Source organism: Chaetodon auriga, chromosome 2 (genome assembly GCF_051107435.1).
Source record: "Chaetodon auriga isolate fChaAug3 chromosome 2, fChaAug3.hap1, whole genome shotgun sequence".
NCBI lineage: Eukaryota > Metazoa > Chordata > Actinopteri > Chaetodontiformes > Chaetodontidae > Chaetodon > Chaetodon auriga.
In genome coordinates this window covers 22,411,424-22,430,544 of record NC_135075.1, presented here as the reverse complement: position 1 = coordinate 22,430,544, position 19,121 = coordinate 22,411,424, and the positions used below count along the sequence as shown (strand labels likewise).

The following is a 19,121-nucleotide window of genomic DNA, read 5'->3' as shown; positions in this document are numbered from 1 at the left end:
AATAGAAAAAACAAGCATACGTAATTTTATGATTTCTGTAAAATAACTACAGCATTTTTCTTTTTAATTACAAAGTAAATAAGAGAAAAAACTCCAGCAGGAACTGAGGTATATCAGAAGGGAATGCGGTTATAGCCACTAACTTCACAGGTGACTAATGCAAACATACTCTAATATACATGCATATGACGTATTATGGGTAATATAGATAATTTGCAACATATACATTTATTTACAATATATGAATATGATATGAATATCATAGTGACCGACTTAATGCGAATTTGGGATTTCAATCAGGTTTATTACTGAAGAAAGTCACATCACACTGTAAATTAGTCTTAAAATATAATATCTTACATACAGTAGCTACGTGTGTATTGACACTATATTTATACCAACCAGTTGAAAAGTCCTTAAAATGGCCTCCCTCACTGATTTGGCTGACTTTTCTCATTTGTCCGGCCGTCGATCCATTGAAGTCGTTGCACCTGACATGAGCTGAGCCGGTTGTCGCAGCAGCGGACTGTCATTAACAAGACAAGCTGAGCATCAGGATTGTCCAAACCACCACCATCAGGCCAAGCGTGATTAACGTCCTTTAGGTCTGTTCCGTGTCTCCTCCAACGTAAAGTAACATTTAATCTGCGCGCATTTCACTTCTGCGTCGCATCACAACAAGCCAAGGACCAAAACAGATAATCCTCAATCGCCCACGTCCTGTTGTTCCCATGGACAGCCGATCATCGCAGCGTGGGTGGACGGACGCCACAGGCTGTTACCCAGAAAGACAAAGGTCTGTCCAATAATCTCACAAATTATAATCTGACATTTTAGTACTTGTCAAGTGATACAAAACCAATTAATGAAAAGCCTCCAAGTTACGGACACTATGTTCTGTTGAAGAAAGATAATTTAGAAGGTCTAAAGGCAAAGATAAAATACATATAATGGACAGTTGGGTCGTTATAATTAAGAAACGGGAGAAACAAGTCTTTTGTGCTCACTTTGATGCATATCAAAGCTTCAAAGCAGCCTTGTTTTGGACATCGCAAAGCTCCACCAAAAATGTAAATGAAGTTAAGAAAGAGTTGTTTGTTGAGATCCTTCGAGCTTAGAGGTTTTTGAGAGAACGATGACTGCTAAACCCTCGGGCTCATTGCGGTTTGAAACAAGCACTTAACCACCACCGTGAAACACCGACATTAAAATGTCATGGGTTCATTTGAATGCCTATTATTCTATTTAGGCATTTAAACCGGAGAGCTGCAATATCTTGCTGATTTTCTGATCAAAAAAAGTGAACCACAGTCATTTTGAGGGCAAGAATTGAGTCAAGTTAAATGGGCATGCTTAAGGAGGATACAGTTGGCTTTTTATTCTGCTATATTTGTGATAACAGTAAATGTGAAGCCACCACTGAAAATAACAACAACAATAATCATTTATTATTAATATAGTTATTATTCAAAAACAACAATTATTATCTAATGAATAGGCGACTTGGCCTGATTAGGTGTACTGTGATTAAAAAAAACTTGAAAAAAATGCAAAATGTGAATGATTATTTATATTGGTATATCCTGAATTTAATAGCAATAATGAAATTAATAGATTTCATTAACCAATTTACATTAAAAAAAAAAAAAAAACTTAGAACCACCGCTCAGAGAAACAAATGTATTATTTTCTATCATAATAACAAAACATGTTGCCCCTCTTCTAATCAGTTGTTCAGAACACCCTCAACATTCTAGAACATCTCGAACCGAACAACGTGATTGGCCGGGAGGCATTCCACTGAGCGTCATAACGTCACCATGTGTTACTCAGTAACCTAGCAACCCGCCACTGCAACGTTCTGACATGAAGTCTTAAGAAGAAAAAAATAAATAAATAAAAATAATAATAATACTAATAAAAACTAAAATAACATCTTTACGAAGCAAGAAGTCAAAATAAATCATACGCTAAATATCTGGGGGGATATTTCCACAACGAAACCTTTGAATTTCTTTGTTAGTGTGTCTGTAAGGGATGTAGGCCTGCTTCTGAAACAGAGTATAACTGTCTCTTTACACATTTAAAAGCTGTCTTCAGATATAAACAAACACAAACAAGGAGCGTACTGAGAGACTTCACCCACTGCGAGCCGCGGAAAGCGCGCTCCAGTAAAGTCACCGGGTTTAAATGTCTGACACTGCCCATGAGGGCAGAAGTCTGATTGGACCGTTGTCCCGCCAATCAGCAATATTTTCATTTTCCCTTTTCACTGACATCAACGGGCAGGGTGACGCCCCCTCGGAGCGCCTGTGCAGATATAGTACAGAACTCATGTAGCGAAGAGTGAACATCGCTGTCTTGTCCATCAGAGGGAGTCAAGTTTCTTATAAGCACCGTTTTCGCCCACTTCCACATCACAGCCACAGAGCACACTGACCGGAGAGGGGGGAAATATCGTTTGGCATCGATCATTTTGTCTCATCGCGGCTGTGGAGGCTCATATCTGCGGCTGGAGAGTCAGTCAGTCGGTCAGTTCGCCCCTTCAGCCTTCACCCGCAACTTCGCCCTGTCGCCGCAGCCGGAGAGCAAGCGGGGTTCATGATCACCACCAGGAAGCTCTTCATTTTTTCTTACCTGGATTAACTCGCAGACGACAATCATCTTTCTTTTTCTTCTGTTCTATTCTTTTTTTTTTTTCGGGGTAACGGAGAGCATTTTTCTCTGTCACAATGTTGTGGAAATTAGCCGACAACGTGAAATATGAGGATGACTGTGAGGTGAGTTTCGATCCCAAAAAAAAAAAAAAAAAAAAAAAAGGAAAAGTGCCTTTTCATTAAGTAACAAAAGTTTGACATTCAGCGACAAGAGTGACGGTGGGTTGATTTTTATCGTATGTGCTAACGGTAAAGATGAAGATGAAATGGAAATCCTAATCGGCCAGTAATACATAACAGGCGACAACAGGACAGAAAAAAAACACCAAAAACCCCTCAAAAGTCAAGTTAAAAAAAAAAAAAGTTGAAAGACGCCTACAACTGTAAAAGCAAGACGCAGATTTCAGAATACATGCAGAATAATTATTTCTACAATAGCAGCAACATAAACAGAAATAGACACAAGAATAATAATTATAATAATAACGAGCAGCTTTTTATTCCCATTTTATTCCAAAGAATGACGGGCCTTAAGCATTAATTCGGGTCATAACAAACACGTGACAACATTTTAATATGATTTCAATGACCAGTTTAATTTAATCAGTAAGTGAACTTTCTTCACCACGTTAAAGAAGAAGAATAAAATGTCCGTAAATATTAAAGTGAAGGTCTAAACGCCCTTCTCTAAGACACTACCTTCAGTGGACATCATGGCAGTGGGTAACAGACACTTGATTCCCTTGAGGGGAGGGGGACACATGTCACCACTACCTGCCATCTTGTTGTCATCTCTCACAGCTGCCCTGTCTCTTCCGTCCCCCAGGAAAGGCACGATGGCAACAGCAATGGGAACCCGCGGCTGCCTCACCTGCCAGCGGTCAGCCAGCACCTCTACAGCCCGTCTCCCTCCCTCTCACACTCGGCCAGTTCGGACTTCCAGCCCCCGTACTTCCCTCCTCCCTACCAGCCCATCTCCTACCCGCAGTCCAGCGACCCCTACTCCCACCTCGGCGACCCTTTCAACATCAACTCCATACACCAGTCGCCGTCGTCGAACCAGCAGCAGCCATGGCCCGGCCGACAGGGCCAGGACGGGCTCGGCGCGCACGGGAGGAGCGGCCTGGCGAGTCAGATCCTGGGCCTGGAAGGAGGCTCGTCCGGGGTGAGGAGGGAAGGGTTCCGCCGGCCGGAGCTGCTGCCTCCACACGCGCACGGCATAGAGGCGTCGGTTATTGGCGATAACATGGGGATGCACGACATGGGCCACGGACTAGAGGACGTTCAAGTGAGTGGATCTGACTGACATGAATGCTTGAAATGGCACTTAAGCGTGGAAGTTTTCTGCGTGTGCGTGCGTGTATACACTCACTGACACAGACAGCCAAATGCCATAACGCATTTTTGGATGCCTTTAAAGCAGAAAACAAAGCGAATTATTGTCAGTATCTTATTGTATATCAAATAGGAGGATTGTGTTGATCACACAGGAGATTAAACCAACCAAAGGTCATTAAACATCTCATTTCCATATTGAAATAGCCCTTAATATTTTTCCTTGTTTTGCATGAAGGAAGCAAAAGGGAGAAAGAGTCATCCAGACAGACTGCATATTTTGACAGAAATTAGTTCCAGCTTGCTATGGCTTTAACATTGCTGTTTTGTTAACAATGATGGCTTATCGCTGCTTCTCTTCTTTTTTTTTTTTTATCAGCATGTAGATGACCACAGTATTATTATGGCAGATCAGACAGTCATCAAAAAAGGTGAGTTTGCTACAGGACTAATCTGACGTTTAGTGGCAGAGAAGCACAGCTCTGTTAATTTGACGAGGGGAAAAAAAAAGTTTTGGAAAACGCTGCCTGGGGTACATGTGCCTTTGTACAACCAAATAAAGATGCAGTAATTACTGGCAAGGGCTGGAAATTTACCGTAAGGGCTGTATTTTTTTTTTTTTTTTTTCACTCTCTCACTCATACTTGGAATTGTCATAACAATTACTTCTATAGTGGCATGTCAGGGCACTCAGTGTGAGAGTACAGCAAAGGAGGAGTCTTGTATTTGTACTTGCACTGCATACACTGATAATCCTCGTAGCCATGAGATGCACTTATCTAAGCTTGATATGATCCATAGCCTATTCTGTTGGCGAAGGTGTTTGAATGGATGCCCAGTGGGAAAGAACTGATCCCTTTCAAAAAACGACAGGCTATTGACAAGACATGAAAATTGGGCAATCTCACAACCTCGGTGTTGACTGTGAGAGAAGAGGAAAGCTTTGGATCACCTTTAGGCTGGTTAAGCTTGCAATTGCAGCTCTCTTCTGTTCACTTTAACAGGAAATTACGCGTTGATCTCGAAGCAGTGTTTGGCTCTGCAGAACCAGCTTTTGGCGGGGTGTGGCATTAGGCTTGCATGTGAAGGACAGTTTAGTAATTTGTTGGGACATGAACTGTTTTGAAGGGGAACTTATTCCTGCTGTTTTGTCATCAGGGCTCCATTAAACAGACTTTGAGTCAGAGGAAGATCAGCTTGAGCAACATTATTCTATGGCTTAGCTTTCTGCGTTATTCAAACCATACGCAGGCAAACAGATAGATTGATAGATAGATTCAGCAAAAATCTCTGAAACTATGATATATTTAATCACATAAAGACAGGTTTTCCCTTTTTGTTTCAAAATGGAACCCTTGTGTTGTAGTTTCTCATTATCATGCCTGACCAATATCACAGCAGTTTGGTTTATTCAAAGACATTTATGTGGTACTTTACAGTGAAAACGGCCTTTTTTCTTCAAAAGCTTAATCGCAAAAAGGTGTTATGATATTGCGATGCATAGCCACAAACAGAAAGCCGTTCGCACAGCTCAGCGAACCAAAGAGTCTGCATTTGTTACGGAAGTCAGCGATGGCTCATTATATTGTTCCCATGCTCAAGGGCACACTATGGGCAATCTAGGTTTTCCACTTGTAAACAATGGCATGTCATTCCCAGCCATGTGCCCCAGAGGAGCCTTTAAGTACTCATGTGACTCTGTGATTTCTGTCTCAGTATTAGGACTACGAGGTGGCAGGAACCTTGATCGCTTACAGAGGACTTATTATCAGGGGGGCGTTCTTGCGGGTGAGGATGAAGCGAGCTATTTTTTGTAGTGTGCTGTACTGTTTTGTTTGTCCGATGCCTGTCAGTGCTGTTGTGGGGGGTTCAAAATTTCGTTTAACTACAGAACCAGCATAAAACATACACAGTGTCCAGAATACCCAGAGCCTGTGAGGCCAAATAATAAACAGTGCTGAGGTGTATCTGTGGCTTAGATGAGGGGCAGTCTGTATGTGTGTACCTGTTTGTGGATGGTGTTTGGCATGAGGGCATTTTAGCTGTTTAACCATCAGGCATTCAATGTTTGGAAAGCCACACAATGTTTCGAAAGTCTTTCCTGCAGCAAACACTGGTTTTCTCAGTCTTGCAGAGCAGCATACACACTCTTCCTTGTGATTACGTACAAGAAAACACAGATTCCCTGTTGCACAGAAGGGATTATGATGATTAGAGCTTATGTGCATACACAGGAAAAGTGTATACATAAACAAAATCTATTGCAAAACCAGAAAGATTTTTGTTTTCTTTTGTAGTTCTTCACTCTTCAGCTTACCCACATCTTTTTCTCCTCACCCTCCAGGGCCTGTCACTCTACCTAAAGGCAACGCGCTGGGTCTTCCCTTCCAGAAAGAGTCCCTGCTGGGCATGGTATCAAACCCAACAGAGGTATTCTGCTCCGTACCGGGCCGTCTTTCCTTGCTGAGCTCCACATCCAAGTACAAGGTTACCGTGGCTGAGGTCCAGAGACGTCTGTCACCCCCTGAGTGCCTGAACGCCTCGCTCCTGGGAGGGGTTTTACGCAGGTCAGAGCTCAATTCATTCAATGTGACAGCAGGCCGGAGTTAATGCTGTTTCCTTGTTGTTGTTTGTAAAACTCCAAAGCGTAGCACAGGGACACAGTAGCACAGATTCATAAAAAATGAGGGTAGCTAACCGCAACATCCTTTTTTTTAATTTTTACATCCGTTTTTATTAAGATCTCTGCAAGCTGTTGACGAGGTTGTCTGATTGTCTCAGATATGAATAATCATCACACTGAGGAGTTCCAGCTCAAGTGATCTGTAGACTAAAGCTCAGCAGCCCATGGGAAAGGCTTTTCTAAAAGCACAGCTTGGCTCAGTTGGTCTGGCTCATCAGTTTTTTTGCGTAAGGTTCGTGACATTCTTTGTGTGGTCTGCAATTTTGGTTCTGTGCTTCCTCTGGGGATAGGTTACATCAACACAGTTAGTACCAATCTGAAGACTCCGTGGGTGTGTTTTTGTGTTTGTCAGGGGTTGCAGCATGGGTAGCTTTATCTGTGGCAGAGCAGTTGACCTTATGGCACGTATGTTAGTGTGGCAGTCTGTCGAGGGATCGTGAGGTTACGGTGCGTACCCAACAACCCTGGCTGGAGCGTTTTGTGCTTGGAGTGCACGTTTGCCACTTCCCATGTGCCTGTGTTAATGCTGACATGCACACACACACATACGCGCAATCACACTTTTATGTAGGTCATATAGCAATAGGAGGGGGATCGTTAGCAGAGGGACGGGGGGGGGGGGGGGGGGGCGGGGATGAAGGGGTGGGGGCGCTCATACACAGTTGCCTCCCGAAAGATGCACCCGCCATGGAGAGGGAGAGGTTGCCCCGCCAGTCATGTGGAAACCTGAATCGGCTATGGCAAGTGGGGAGTTAAAGCGTTTCTGCAAACGTGTGTGTGCTATGCTTTTTGAGTGGAAGCATCATTTGTGTCAGTGCTTTTTAGGTCAGTTTGTGTGATTTATTTGTTATCAAGAGTTCACAATGAGAGCCTCTGCCGGAGTGAGTGTCGGCTCTCCTCTGACAGTTTACATCTGAAGCAGTCGCTGTAATCAGACATCTGTTTATTGCTTTTAATGTTTGGATTAAATGGCCTTAAGAAGATACTAAATGAGGGAAAATATTCATGATGTGTGTGGAGATTATTATTTTCCACACTCCTTAGCACAGTGTGTGAAAGTGCTTGTAATCTTGTGTTATCTGTCTGAAATACTTCGCAACTGTAGGCTTGATATGCATTTTGAAAAATTGTATTTTACTCTCCTTCTGCAGGGCCAAATCAAAAAATGGAGGCCGCTCTCTGAGAGAAAAGCTGGATAAGATTGGGCTCAACCTGCCTGCAGGAAGAAGGAAGGCAGCAAATGTCACTCTACTTACCTCACTTGTCGAAGGTATGACATGTCACTCAGTGGCGCACAGCAGCTTCTCGGGTGTAATTGCTGTTTGCGACGGCTGGAATGTCGCTCTGAAAGTGTGAGTGTGTGTCAGTCTCATTCACATAGTGTGTGTGTGTGCGTGTGTGTTCTCCAAACACCATTCATTGTTGAAATATTCCATTATATGAAGACACAGTGAAGGCCGCAGAGTTTGCTTTCTTGAGGAACTCTTTCATTCGCCCGGCTTTCAGTTGCAGTCCTTTTGTTCCCTGGTGATTCTGTATATTTAGACCACGTAAGAGCGGCTGAGCTGATGTTTGAATGCGAGCTGCTGCAGACCTGATGCAAGACCTGATATAATCCTCCAGCACCGAAACTACCACTGTTACGATTGTATTATTTTGCATTACACTGTACTCTAACCTGCGCATTGTTTGATATTTAACATGGCCGCAGATCTACTTCATATCAGGGCGTTACATAGCAATGATGACGACACCTTCACCTTCCTTTTTGCAGTGCCTCCAATATTAAAACAACATCAGTCATACCTTAGCCAGACAGTGACGCTTCACCGTGAACATGCTATCACTTTAATCACATCTACCTGCCTGCAGGCTAAGGTAGAATATTTTTTCCTCTCTTGCTCTCTTACACGCCTAATTTTTAGAAACGGGATGATGATTCTGTGCAGGAGAATGACTCCAGGCTTGTGTTATTTAGAGACCTTCAAAGCTGAATTAAGCCTTGTTATCTTGTGTTCGGCTCGCCAGGAGGGCCTGCTGACCTTAAAGCTTGTGCTTCTGAATAGCTGTCCGTATCCTCAAGTCATGTGTGTATCTATCAATAAGCGGTGCTGTTGGTGCCGTGGGCACTCTCTGCTAGCATTTATCCACATAAGCCCATTATGACCATGCAAGTCAAACCACCCTCAAGACGGAAATATATTCATCTCACTAGCTCTTGTTCCCTCAAGCTAGAGGACTGAGCTCAACTGATTATTCTGTAGTTCAACTGCTTCACTTCATGCGCCTTGATGCTTGTGTGGATCAGGCTAATATTATGCTCTAAATTGATAATTTGCTGAGGCCGGCCAACTTACCATTTGATCTTTGCCCAGTGTGTCAGTGGACATGCAGTGATACTGTCCGTGGAAAAAAATCTATATTTTCATAAATATGCAGCCTTGCTTTGAGTGTCTGACTTGGGTTTAGAGGTGACTTTTCTCTCATAGGGTCTGTTTTCTTCTTCTTCTCTTAGGTGAAGCTGTGCATTTAGCAAGAGACTTCGGTTATGTGTGTGAGACAGAGTTCCCTGCGAAGGCAATTGCTGAATACCTGGGCAGGGCGCATGTGGAACGCAATGAGGTTAACTCTCGCAAGAACATGCTCCTCGCTGCCAAGTAAGTGTCTTTTTTTGGATGGTTGCCTTTAATTTTTATAGAAAAACCCCTCTAGCAAAGTAGGATGTAGCAAGCTGACATATCTGGAGCTTTTTGTAGTATTCATTGATTACTGGAGGATTTTACGGATTGAATTTCCTTCAGACTTTGTTCTCAGATCAGAACGAATCAGTAAATGTAGTCAATTTAAGTATTTTCCCTCGTCCTAAACCACCCTCGTTTCCTACCTTCAGGCAAATCTGCAAGGAGTTCACTGACCTGCTCACTCAGGACCGCTCACCTCTGGGAAACTCTCGGCCGGCCCCCATCATAGAGCCTGGAATCCAAGGCTGCTTGACCCACTTCAGCCTCATCACTCACGGCTTCGGCTCTCCGGCCATCTGCGCCGCCATGACCTCACTTCAGAACTACCTGAACGAGGCGCTCAAACAAGTGGACAAGATGTACCTGAGCTCTGGTAGCGACACCCAGGGTTCCTCAGACAGTGGAAGCAAATCTGCCGACAAAATGGACAAGCACAGGAAATGAGAGCTCAAAGGAGAATCCTCACGAACCTGAGAACCCCTGAGTCCCTTAATCTTGCTGCCCTGTCTGCCCTTTTTTGGACTTTTTTAAAATCAATATCGATTGATAAGTATTGTCATTTTGAGAGCTGACTTTGTACGTGAGTGTGTGTATGTGTGTGTACTCGCACTGTTGAATTTATAGCGTATTTCATGAGAAATTGATGAACTTGTCACAGCTGGCTGCAAATCAGTCTGTGTTGGCACCAATGGTGAAGGCGCGTGTACCAGCCCCGGTGGGAGCCCGTCGTGTGTGGGCGTAATACACACCAAATCACACTAACCACTATGCAGTTCCATACAGTTGCCAATGTGCTGAGGCTCCAACCATGAGACCTGCACTCTGTTGACAAGAGGAGGAAAAGAACAAAGTGCAGACTGTTTTTTTTCTCCCTAGTGGACATCATTTCAAGATGAGTTGCTGTGGCTGTGAATTCCTCTCAGCCCCCGCCCCCTCCACCCCCACCCCGCTCTGTCTGGAGGCAAATCCACTGATTTCCTGTGTCTCAATGGACTTGCAAAGGACAATTTTTTTTTTTTTTTTTTTTTTTTTTTTAGATGAGAAAGAGAGAGAAGAAAATCCACTTCATTTTTTTTCTTCTTGTGCTTGATTTGTACAACCACTTCAAAATGGCTCCAGTGTTATTGTGCTTTGTTCATGAGAGATGATTTGAATCTTATGTAGGCCTGAATGAGAAAAGACGATTTTTGGTTTGTCAGTCTGTGTTCGGTCAGAAACCAGAGACTTTGAAGCCTCTTCAGTGTTCATGTGGATTACAGGCGTAGCAATGCTTCCATTGTTACTCTATCTTTTAAACCTGGCAGTGAGAACGCGTTACTCTTGTGACCATGTTCGGTATTCATCATTCTCAGTATTTAAAAACCCTGAGTTACCATCAACCTACCAGCCGGTTCCATTCCGCCAGAGTGTATGTAAGTCGTGAGAATGTGTGTAAATGTATATATTTCTTTCTTTACAAATGTTTTTAATTAGACATTAAATTCCATTCCAACATAGAATTTTATCCAGTGTCTTGTCCTGGATGTAAATATTTTCTAATTTATGTTGTAATTTAATGGGCTAGTGTAAATAATGGTATCGCTCTGGTGTATGGTTTCACTTTTTATGATGATGTGTTAAACTTTTATAAATGGGTTAGTTTTTTATCAAGTAGAGGTTAGGAAGTGGGCATGATATACTTTTTTGAGAATATGTTTAAAACAAAACTGTTTTAAAGTTTCAGGAAAAATAAAAAAAAATAAAGTGAAAGACTCGTGCCTGATTCAGTGAATCAGTGATGTTGCTTAGGCCACACACACACACACACACACACACACACACACACACACACACTTGTTTTTGTGCACCGTTGTTCTGTAGCCTCCTTTTCAGCAGTATTTCACAGTCGATGGTTAAGTCATGTGTTGGAAGATTTTTCTATTAATAAACAGCAAAGAAAAGTCCCCAAACTAATGGGAACAGTAGCCATCATTATCTGCTCTCACTTAGCTTCACAAATAGGCTGTGTGGCTCAGCGAGGGCAGAGACCTCAAAAGTACATCATGTGATGAACAAAGACACACAGCTGAGAGCAGACAAATGGCTTGTTTATGTTTTAACTTAGAGAACTATTGACACATAGTGAAGAGCTTGTTCTCAGAGCCCATCCCTGAACACCCTGTCTTCCCGAGCTCGCCGTATCTGCTCATATTTGCCCTTTCTTCTCTGGTTCCTGTGCTTGTGACAGGTGTGCCTCCACAGAGAGTGTCAACAGCTCCGACGCGTCGTTCATCTGTGGAAATGCGGTGCTGGAGGTTTCACGCCGCAGATGACAATCCCTTTGATGTCTGTGAGAACAAAAAAAGTGGTGCAGAACTGCAGATGGGATTTGCATGTGGCGCAAGGTTGCTTAATCATCACTTGCCCAGCCAGTCCTTGCTGATTCATGTGGTCTGTCTGTTTATGTGTTTCGGGAGCTTACAGTGAGTGTATGAGCCATAGTAGCACCAGGCCAGCGCCTTTCCGAGGGACGCACAGCTGGATTTATGAGTTTATTTGTGATCCACAATAATATATTGACTGTCATTGCTCCTCATGTGTGCTGCATTAGCCATACGTCCTGCTTTGGAGGTCAGTAGGTGAAACCAAAGTTTCACAAAGGCCAGGCTCCATGTTAAGAAAGGCGGTGGCAGCAGCAGCAGCAGCAGCAGCAGCAGCAGCAGCAGCAGCAGCAGCAGGAGCCTGCCATACCTAGCAGTTAAACAAGTATCAGCCTCTCCCCTCAGAACCTGTTCAACCAGACCTGTCAACCTGGTGGCTCAGCACAGCGGTTGACTTTAACTGCCTTCAGTTACTCATGTTAGCTTGTACGCTTGGGCCAGAGAGAACAGATAATGGGAGGAGGAGGTGGTAGAAAAGGAGGGAGAGGTATTGGTGGCGGCTTTTGGAGGGGGGAAGAGGAGCAGGATTTTGAGTGTTTTTGACGGGCACATTTGAGACAACACCTCCCAGTGTGTGTGTGTGTGTGTGTGTGTGTGTGTGTGTGTGTGTGTGTGTGTGGCTTTGATTAGAGGTTGTTCACCCCGTCCACTTCTCTCTCTCTCTCTCTTTCATGCCGTCGCTCTGTCAGAGTGTCAGGGCAGTGGCAGGGCTTTTTGTTTTGGCAGCCGTGAGCTATTAAACACACATGTAACATTCACTTTCCTCACCTACACTGTCAGTGGAGGAGGTCTGCTCTGAGCATGTGTGTTGGGTTCGAGCGTCTAAGCTGTCCAATCTCAGGTCTATGAGCATTTCCAAATTAGGTATCAGTCAAGGTAAACTAGGTATATAAGTAAAGAAGTTGGGTGGAAAAACACAAATACCTGTACCTGTGATAAATAGCTATAAAATGTTTTCAGTCAGACCACAATGCACCTGTTTAACATGTGTCATTCTTTATCCTGTGTTTTTCAAAACACAAGCAACATAGTAACTGGTCAAACATTTTCCTCTCAACTGTGAGACAGCATGAGTAATTCACCTCTGACACACCTAATAAAGCTGGGAAAAAGAGGCGAGCGTGGACTTGTTCAGCTTACCTGTTACCTTCGTCTTCTTTATTGAAAAAAAAAAGAGAAGAAACTCACACACTTCTCTTATTTTAAGAGATCATATCTGACGTGCTAATGTAATCTTTTGATCTCATTAGGATGCCCAGGGCTGCTCGTCAACTCCAGATTCACTGAACTGTGCTCGTATTTCATGCACACTCTGACTGAATGACCTTTTCTATGTGGGTCACGGCGAGTCACATGACAAAGCTGTCAGGAAAGAGGAGAAATGTGGCGAAGAGTAAAATCTCGATTCATATTTTATTTATTAAAACTGTCGCTCCGGTCCGACTGGGTTGTATTTTATTTTTTCAATTTCTAATCACTTTTAGACAGCAGGCCAAAGACACCAGTTTATCAGCTGATCAAAGGTGAAAAAAAGGCAGAGAAACACAGGCATCCATCTCTCATTCAGTCTGAAACAATGCTTACGTTAATAAAACCCCCCGACAGTTACAAATTTCACAGCACTTTCCCCAACATGTTCCCAGATTCTTGTAGCACTTTACTTTCACCCTTTCCATTTAGTCCAACCACTTCCCTTCCACGACTGCCTTTGAAATCTGTTGTACATTAAGGCTCATTTGCAGTCAGACTAATCGCTTGGTTGCAGTTCCCAACCACCGAAACCACTTTATGAGTTAAACCATAGTCTTAACATCCCATGTCACAAGCGACAAGTCATACCGACGACAGTAGATTCTCATGTGTAAATCAAGAGTCAAGGTCAAGTTATTCCCAGCTCAGCAAACACGGGAAGCAGATGATCGCCTGAATTCAAAATATGTGTCCCTCATTAAAAGAGGAACGAGCCGATCCGCAGCTAATGAAATTTGCACCTCTCAGAGATTAGATCAAGTGATGAAGAGGTCGGTGAAGAATGAATGAAATGAGCAGACAGAAACCAGAGGAAAAAAAGATTACAGTATGGCTGATTTTGTGTGCAGTATTTGGTTTAATTGTCGCCATTCGTGCCCGCCACCAGACAAACTCATCAACATTTCCTTATTCATCACCACCTTATTTCCGTCTCGTCGCTCCTCTCTGACAGGTGAGAAAAGTGGATGATGACTCCATGTATTCTGGCGGAGACGTTCGGCTCTCTATGTAGCAAGTAAGCAAACTTTATTAAAATACTGGCTATAATTTATTTGATCAAATATCTTTAATCAGGAATAAAATGGGAAATGAGGGGATAAAAGAGAAAGAAAGACAGTAAATAAAAAGAAACAGACTTTAGTTTACAACTGAACAAATGCAGAGAACACTAAAGAAAACAAATGAGTTTTAAGAGGCTCTTGTGCACAAATTTGGTTGTGCGTCTTCTCTAGAATAGCTGGTGTTAAGTACACAATAAGGACTACAGTGCAGGTAAATTTCCCATTTAAATGTGGCAAAATAAAAGCAGAAAATGCTAAAAATACACAAGTAAACAAATAAATGTTAGCTTTATATTCCTGGTTTTATTTCAGTTTGAGTGTTTGCTTGTTGCTTTGAGGAGCGTTTGAATCATGTCTGCTCCCAGTCCTCAGCACGCTCCTGTGCCATTAAACCAACACACCTGGAGTTACAGCGAGTGACCTGCGCTGGTACTCTCACACTGTGCTGCATTTTCCAGCCATCAGAGAACAAGGTGACTTAGATTTAGTCTGGAGGAAGCTGCCAACCTTCCATCCTATGATCAGTGTGAAGGGATTGTTGCAGCACCTTGACAAATATTTCAGGATTCTGTCCAATTCAGTGATTTTCTTCAAAGTGGTCGCCACCTTCTGTTTGTTAGAAAAACTTTTGGAGATGGGACAAAAAGGTTGCAACAAAATTAAATAAATAAATAAAAAATCCTCCTGACTGCTCCATAACAGGCCACTTAGGTCAATAATTGCTGCCATTACAAAAGTAGCTTTGTATAGTACTTAAAAATACATCTGGTGACAGTATTTGAAAGTAGAAAAACTCTGAGTTGACTCCCATGAAGTCTTTGCTGCACTAATGAAGTAAAATAACACATCACTATCATTTAATGCCATTAAAAGATCAACACTCGCCAGAGCTGAGAGGCTTGCATTTCTGAGTTTGTTTGTGTGTGTGTGGAGGTTGGGGGTGGGGTGGGGAGGCTGTGGGGGGAACGTAGTTCAATAATGAGAGCATTAAGCGACTATGGTAGGGGGTGAGCCGAGTGGGTGGGGGCTTGGGGGGGGTTGGGTGGGTTGCAGCCTAATCCTTGAGGAAAATGTGGAAGAAATTAATCTAAATTACAAGGATGAGGCTAGTCTGGAGTCTGGGTCTGGAAGGGCTACAGAGGGAAGGGAAGGAGGGGAAACAGCCATTACTCCTGTCCTTTTCTGTATTTTGGTTGTTTTTCTTTTTTTTCTCTTCTCTGTTCTCCCCATCCTGTGGGAATGAGGTGGCCTGTCCTCCTTCCTCTTTGGCTTGCCACCCAGACACCCCTCCTTCGCTCGCTCACGCATAGGCCTCTTACCAATTAGTCAGCAGTGTAGCCGTCAGGGGCGTAGCACCAAATTCTGGGCCCTGTACACTCTCAATGTCAGTGGGCCCCTATCCATGCCAGTGCACGAGGCGCGTGGGCAAAAAAAAAAAAAAAGAAGAAGAAGAAGAAAAAGACAAAAAGAGGGTATTTATTTCAAATTAAAAAAGCATAAATAGGGTTTTAAGCTACAGCCAGATCAGATTATATTGATGAGTGGTTCTTTCATTCACCACCTGAATTGATGCATTTGGTCTACTTCTGCTCAAATACCTAAAACATTAGGCTACATCTGGTTTCTGTACTAACGTTTTGATCCATGACACTCTTGCAAATTTTGATTTAAAAACATTTATTCTTGAACAGGAGAACAGGAGACAACTGCACACTCAGGATCAAATCAAATAAGCTGCATTACTTTTGTAATGAGATGGTACAGTATAAATGAACAGAAAAATATTCAGGTTCAATGTGAAAAAAAGAAGCTGTGACTGGTTTCTGCTTTTTACATTAAAGGCCTATGTCATTTTATCAACAGAGCCTGCGATAGTACAAAATGTTGACTGTCAAATTGTTCTTCAGCTTGCAGAAAAAGAAATAAAGCCTTGCTGACATGAGATGTAAAGTGACAACTAACGTTATCTAAAGCTGCAAAAAGCTGCAAGCAGCCTGGTTGGAAACTAGCAAAGCTAAAGACTTCACATGAGCATACAACATCAGCAGCAGCTGTCTGTAGTGGACTACGTTAACTTTAATTGGATTTTGCATAACAAGCAAACTCGGTTCACCTTTTGGAAAGAAAGCAGTCAACAGCTGCCTCCCTTCATTCTGCCTTTTTTCTTTTGCCTTCCGCTCTTTCTTCTTTTGATACCCCGATTTTTGCTTTTTGGGCAGCATGCTGTCTAACCCCCAGGTCATTCAATCTGGGCTCACTGACGTTACACTTGTCGCCAGTCGCTGTCGGGCGGACTAAACCATTTTGCGCGTCCAAGAGGGGGGGCCCCCAGAATGTCCAATATGTTGGGAGGACTGTGACATAAAGTTCATTCTCTCAGTTGATGTTATAAATATATTTGAAATAAATTATGACACCAATAAATTGGAGGGCCCAATTCATTCGAAATAAAAACATCACAAAAAAAAAAAAAAAAAATCAGGATTGTCATGGGCCCCTCTCCCAACTCGGGCCCTGGGTAGTCAGGTCCACTTTTCCCCCCACTACCACGCCCATGGTAGCCGTTGCCGGCGTGGACGGGACTGCAGGGACCACTCAATCCCTGCTCTCCTCCCTGCGCTCTCTTCTCACAGACAACAGATGTCGAGGTTTCTCAGGGAACGTGCGTCTTCTTTGCTGGCCTCTTGCAGCCTCTGCTGCAAAATAAAAATCCTCTCCGGTCTCCCCAAACCTGCCACATCCCAGAACTCTTAGCTAACTGGAAAGAGATTAGCTGCTGAGGAGGGCCAAGACACTCACAAACGAGCTCATTCACGCACAGTCCAACACCAGTAAGAGCCCCTTCTTCTGTCTTATTTACCGACACAAAAACAGATAAATTACACAGGATGGTTGCCGCCGCTGATCTGTCTAATGAAAAGCATCTGGCGTCTAACCAACATACAAGCAAGTCTTGTTCACCTAGGCCTGAGCTCGGTAATGGGAACAAGCTGCTTGGTCAACAAACAGGCCTGTAAACACAAAATGTATTGTGCTTTACACACAGTATTTTTTACTGGTTTACCAGAGTCAGGAATCACAAGGATAGAGGTGCAACAGCAAAACATGACATACATAGTGTCACTGTTCACTCAGGTGTTTGTTTCTCAAAAGGTTTAATGCAAATAATACAAAAGTGGATCAATAGAAAAAGGATAAGTCTCGAAAAGTAACATTTGTTGTCTTTTGTTGCTACTGTTGATGGGAGTATGGATTAGCGGGGATTATTGATCTGTCTGTGTCTCATTGTCCATCAGTTCTTTGTCTCATCACTGGCCCACACATGGCTGATTCCCAAGCCCGGCGAATGCATGGGTGAAGAAGGGGTTAATGCCACAGTATTGGCCACGTCATGTCGGCGAAGCATTACAGAGAGTTTCTCAGAAACCACCTGCTGCCATTATAGCGCTGGTCTCACAACACGTGATGATCAGATGTGAAGTTATTACAAGGAAATTCTAAAGAACTGCCTTGATGTAATAGCACACCAAATAGCATTTGGTTGGCGATCACTGTACTGTAGAGGACACGTTACAGTCCTGGTTTCCTTCGGGAAAGTGTTCAGCAGATGCTGTAAGCAGCGTAGATTCTTGCACATCCTGTCTCCTGATCACTTAATTTAGTCAATGACAGCTTAAACAACAGGCAGGCTCATTAAATATCTGGCATTTGCTGTGTGAAATGGCACCTCTGCTCTTCATTTCCTGAAGCTTATTTGGGTGTTCATTAAAGTGTATTGATTTTTTATGATGTTCGCGGAGGAGGTCTTTGCTCCATCTGAGGCAGCCCACCTCTGCCATAACACAATGCACAAAACCCCGGAAGAAGAAACAAGACGCTCACTGGAACAAATAAGCAATGAATGTATTCTTTTCTGTTGTTTGACTCTTTAAAAATGTGTGTCAGGCATGATTTGTACAAATTACATGGAATAGCTTGGAAAAAACAATAACAATCACAAGACCTGACTGTAAAGATGTCAAAATCAGCACCGCTTCCCTCATGCTCTGCTTGGTGAACTCACAATACGTCTCTCCCTACTGACACTTCATCACACAGCTCATGGTGCATCACTTCCTGCTGTACGACATCAGGCGGCACAGGCTTTATGTGGCTTTCCTGACATCTGAGATCGCACTCACTGACCTCTGTCGAGACTCAACGACTGATGATTCCTCAACAATCAAAACCCACCAGCAACAGCTTGGGCCTTGTTTTCCTCAGCTGTACGCGATGAGGGGAAACGATTTAAAACTAGAGAATGGCAGCCGTTACAACTGGGGAGATGGGGCGTCGAGCGTACACGTGCATGTGTTTGCGTGTTGTCCTCACTTCAGAGCAGGAATGCCCACAGGCAGGCACCAGCCTTTATGGTTCAGCTAAAGGTAAAACTCATTACTCCGGCCGACAGTCCCTAACCAGCTGTACTGCATGGTTTAAGCTGTGGCCTCAGGCACACTGACTTGCCACTAATAAAGAAAGCGGAGCAGAAGAGAGACATGGAGAAGTGTGGGATTCTGGAGAAAAATGAGGAGAAGATGAAACAAATGGAAAAAACAGAAGTTACAGAAAAGAAATAGACAAAATGAAATACAGATAAGTGGAGAGGATGCTTGAGTTTTGTATTGTTTCCTGTTTTCAGTAGAAACCATTGAAAACAGTACAAATTCTTTAAAACTCAGACACAACTATCCAAGTTAGAGGGCAAAAATCAAACACGGTAAGGTGCATTTTAGAGGTAGGAAATAGCCAAATGAAAAGATACATATCTGCCAAAGCAAGAGAAAATAGTAAACATGTGAAGCCAAAGCTGCTCTGAATGGATTTCTTTGAAAGCAAATGCTTCCAGTATGGAGTGAATCATTGTAAAACCACATTCATTTCCTGCCTGTGTTTATCCAAAGAGGGATGAGATACAAAGCTGTCCAGACTTG

The 19,121-nt window shown here is 43.2% G+C and overlaps 1 protein-coding gene across 2 annotated transcripts; it reads left to right on the top strand.

Annotated features, from left to right (window-relative positions):
- The first annotated feature begins 2,370 nt into the window (after positions 1–2,370).
- Positions 2,371–10,381, top strand: tfap2c (transcription factor AP-2 gamma (activating enhancer binding protein 2 gamma)). Of its 2 annotated transcripts, XM_076744280.1 has the most exons (8): positions 2,371–2,780; positions 3,484–3,945; positions 4,372–4,423; positions 5,709–5,780; positions 6,337–6,559; positions 7,827–7,945; positions 9,191–9,332; positions 9,566–10,381. In XM_076744280.1, exons 1-8 carry the CDS (start codon positions 2,733–2,735, stop codon positions 9,858–9,860), a joined length of 1,413 nt encoding a protein of 470 aa, XP_076600395.1. In that variant the 5' UTR covers positions 2,371–2,732; the 3' UTR covers positions 9,861–10,381. The 2 variants fall into 2 exon arrangements, with proteins under 2 accessions (XP_076600395.1, XP_076600402.1); XM_076744287.1 differs by lacking the exon at positions 5,709–5,780.
- The last annotated feature ends 8,740 nt before the right edge of the window (positions 10,382–19,121 follow it).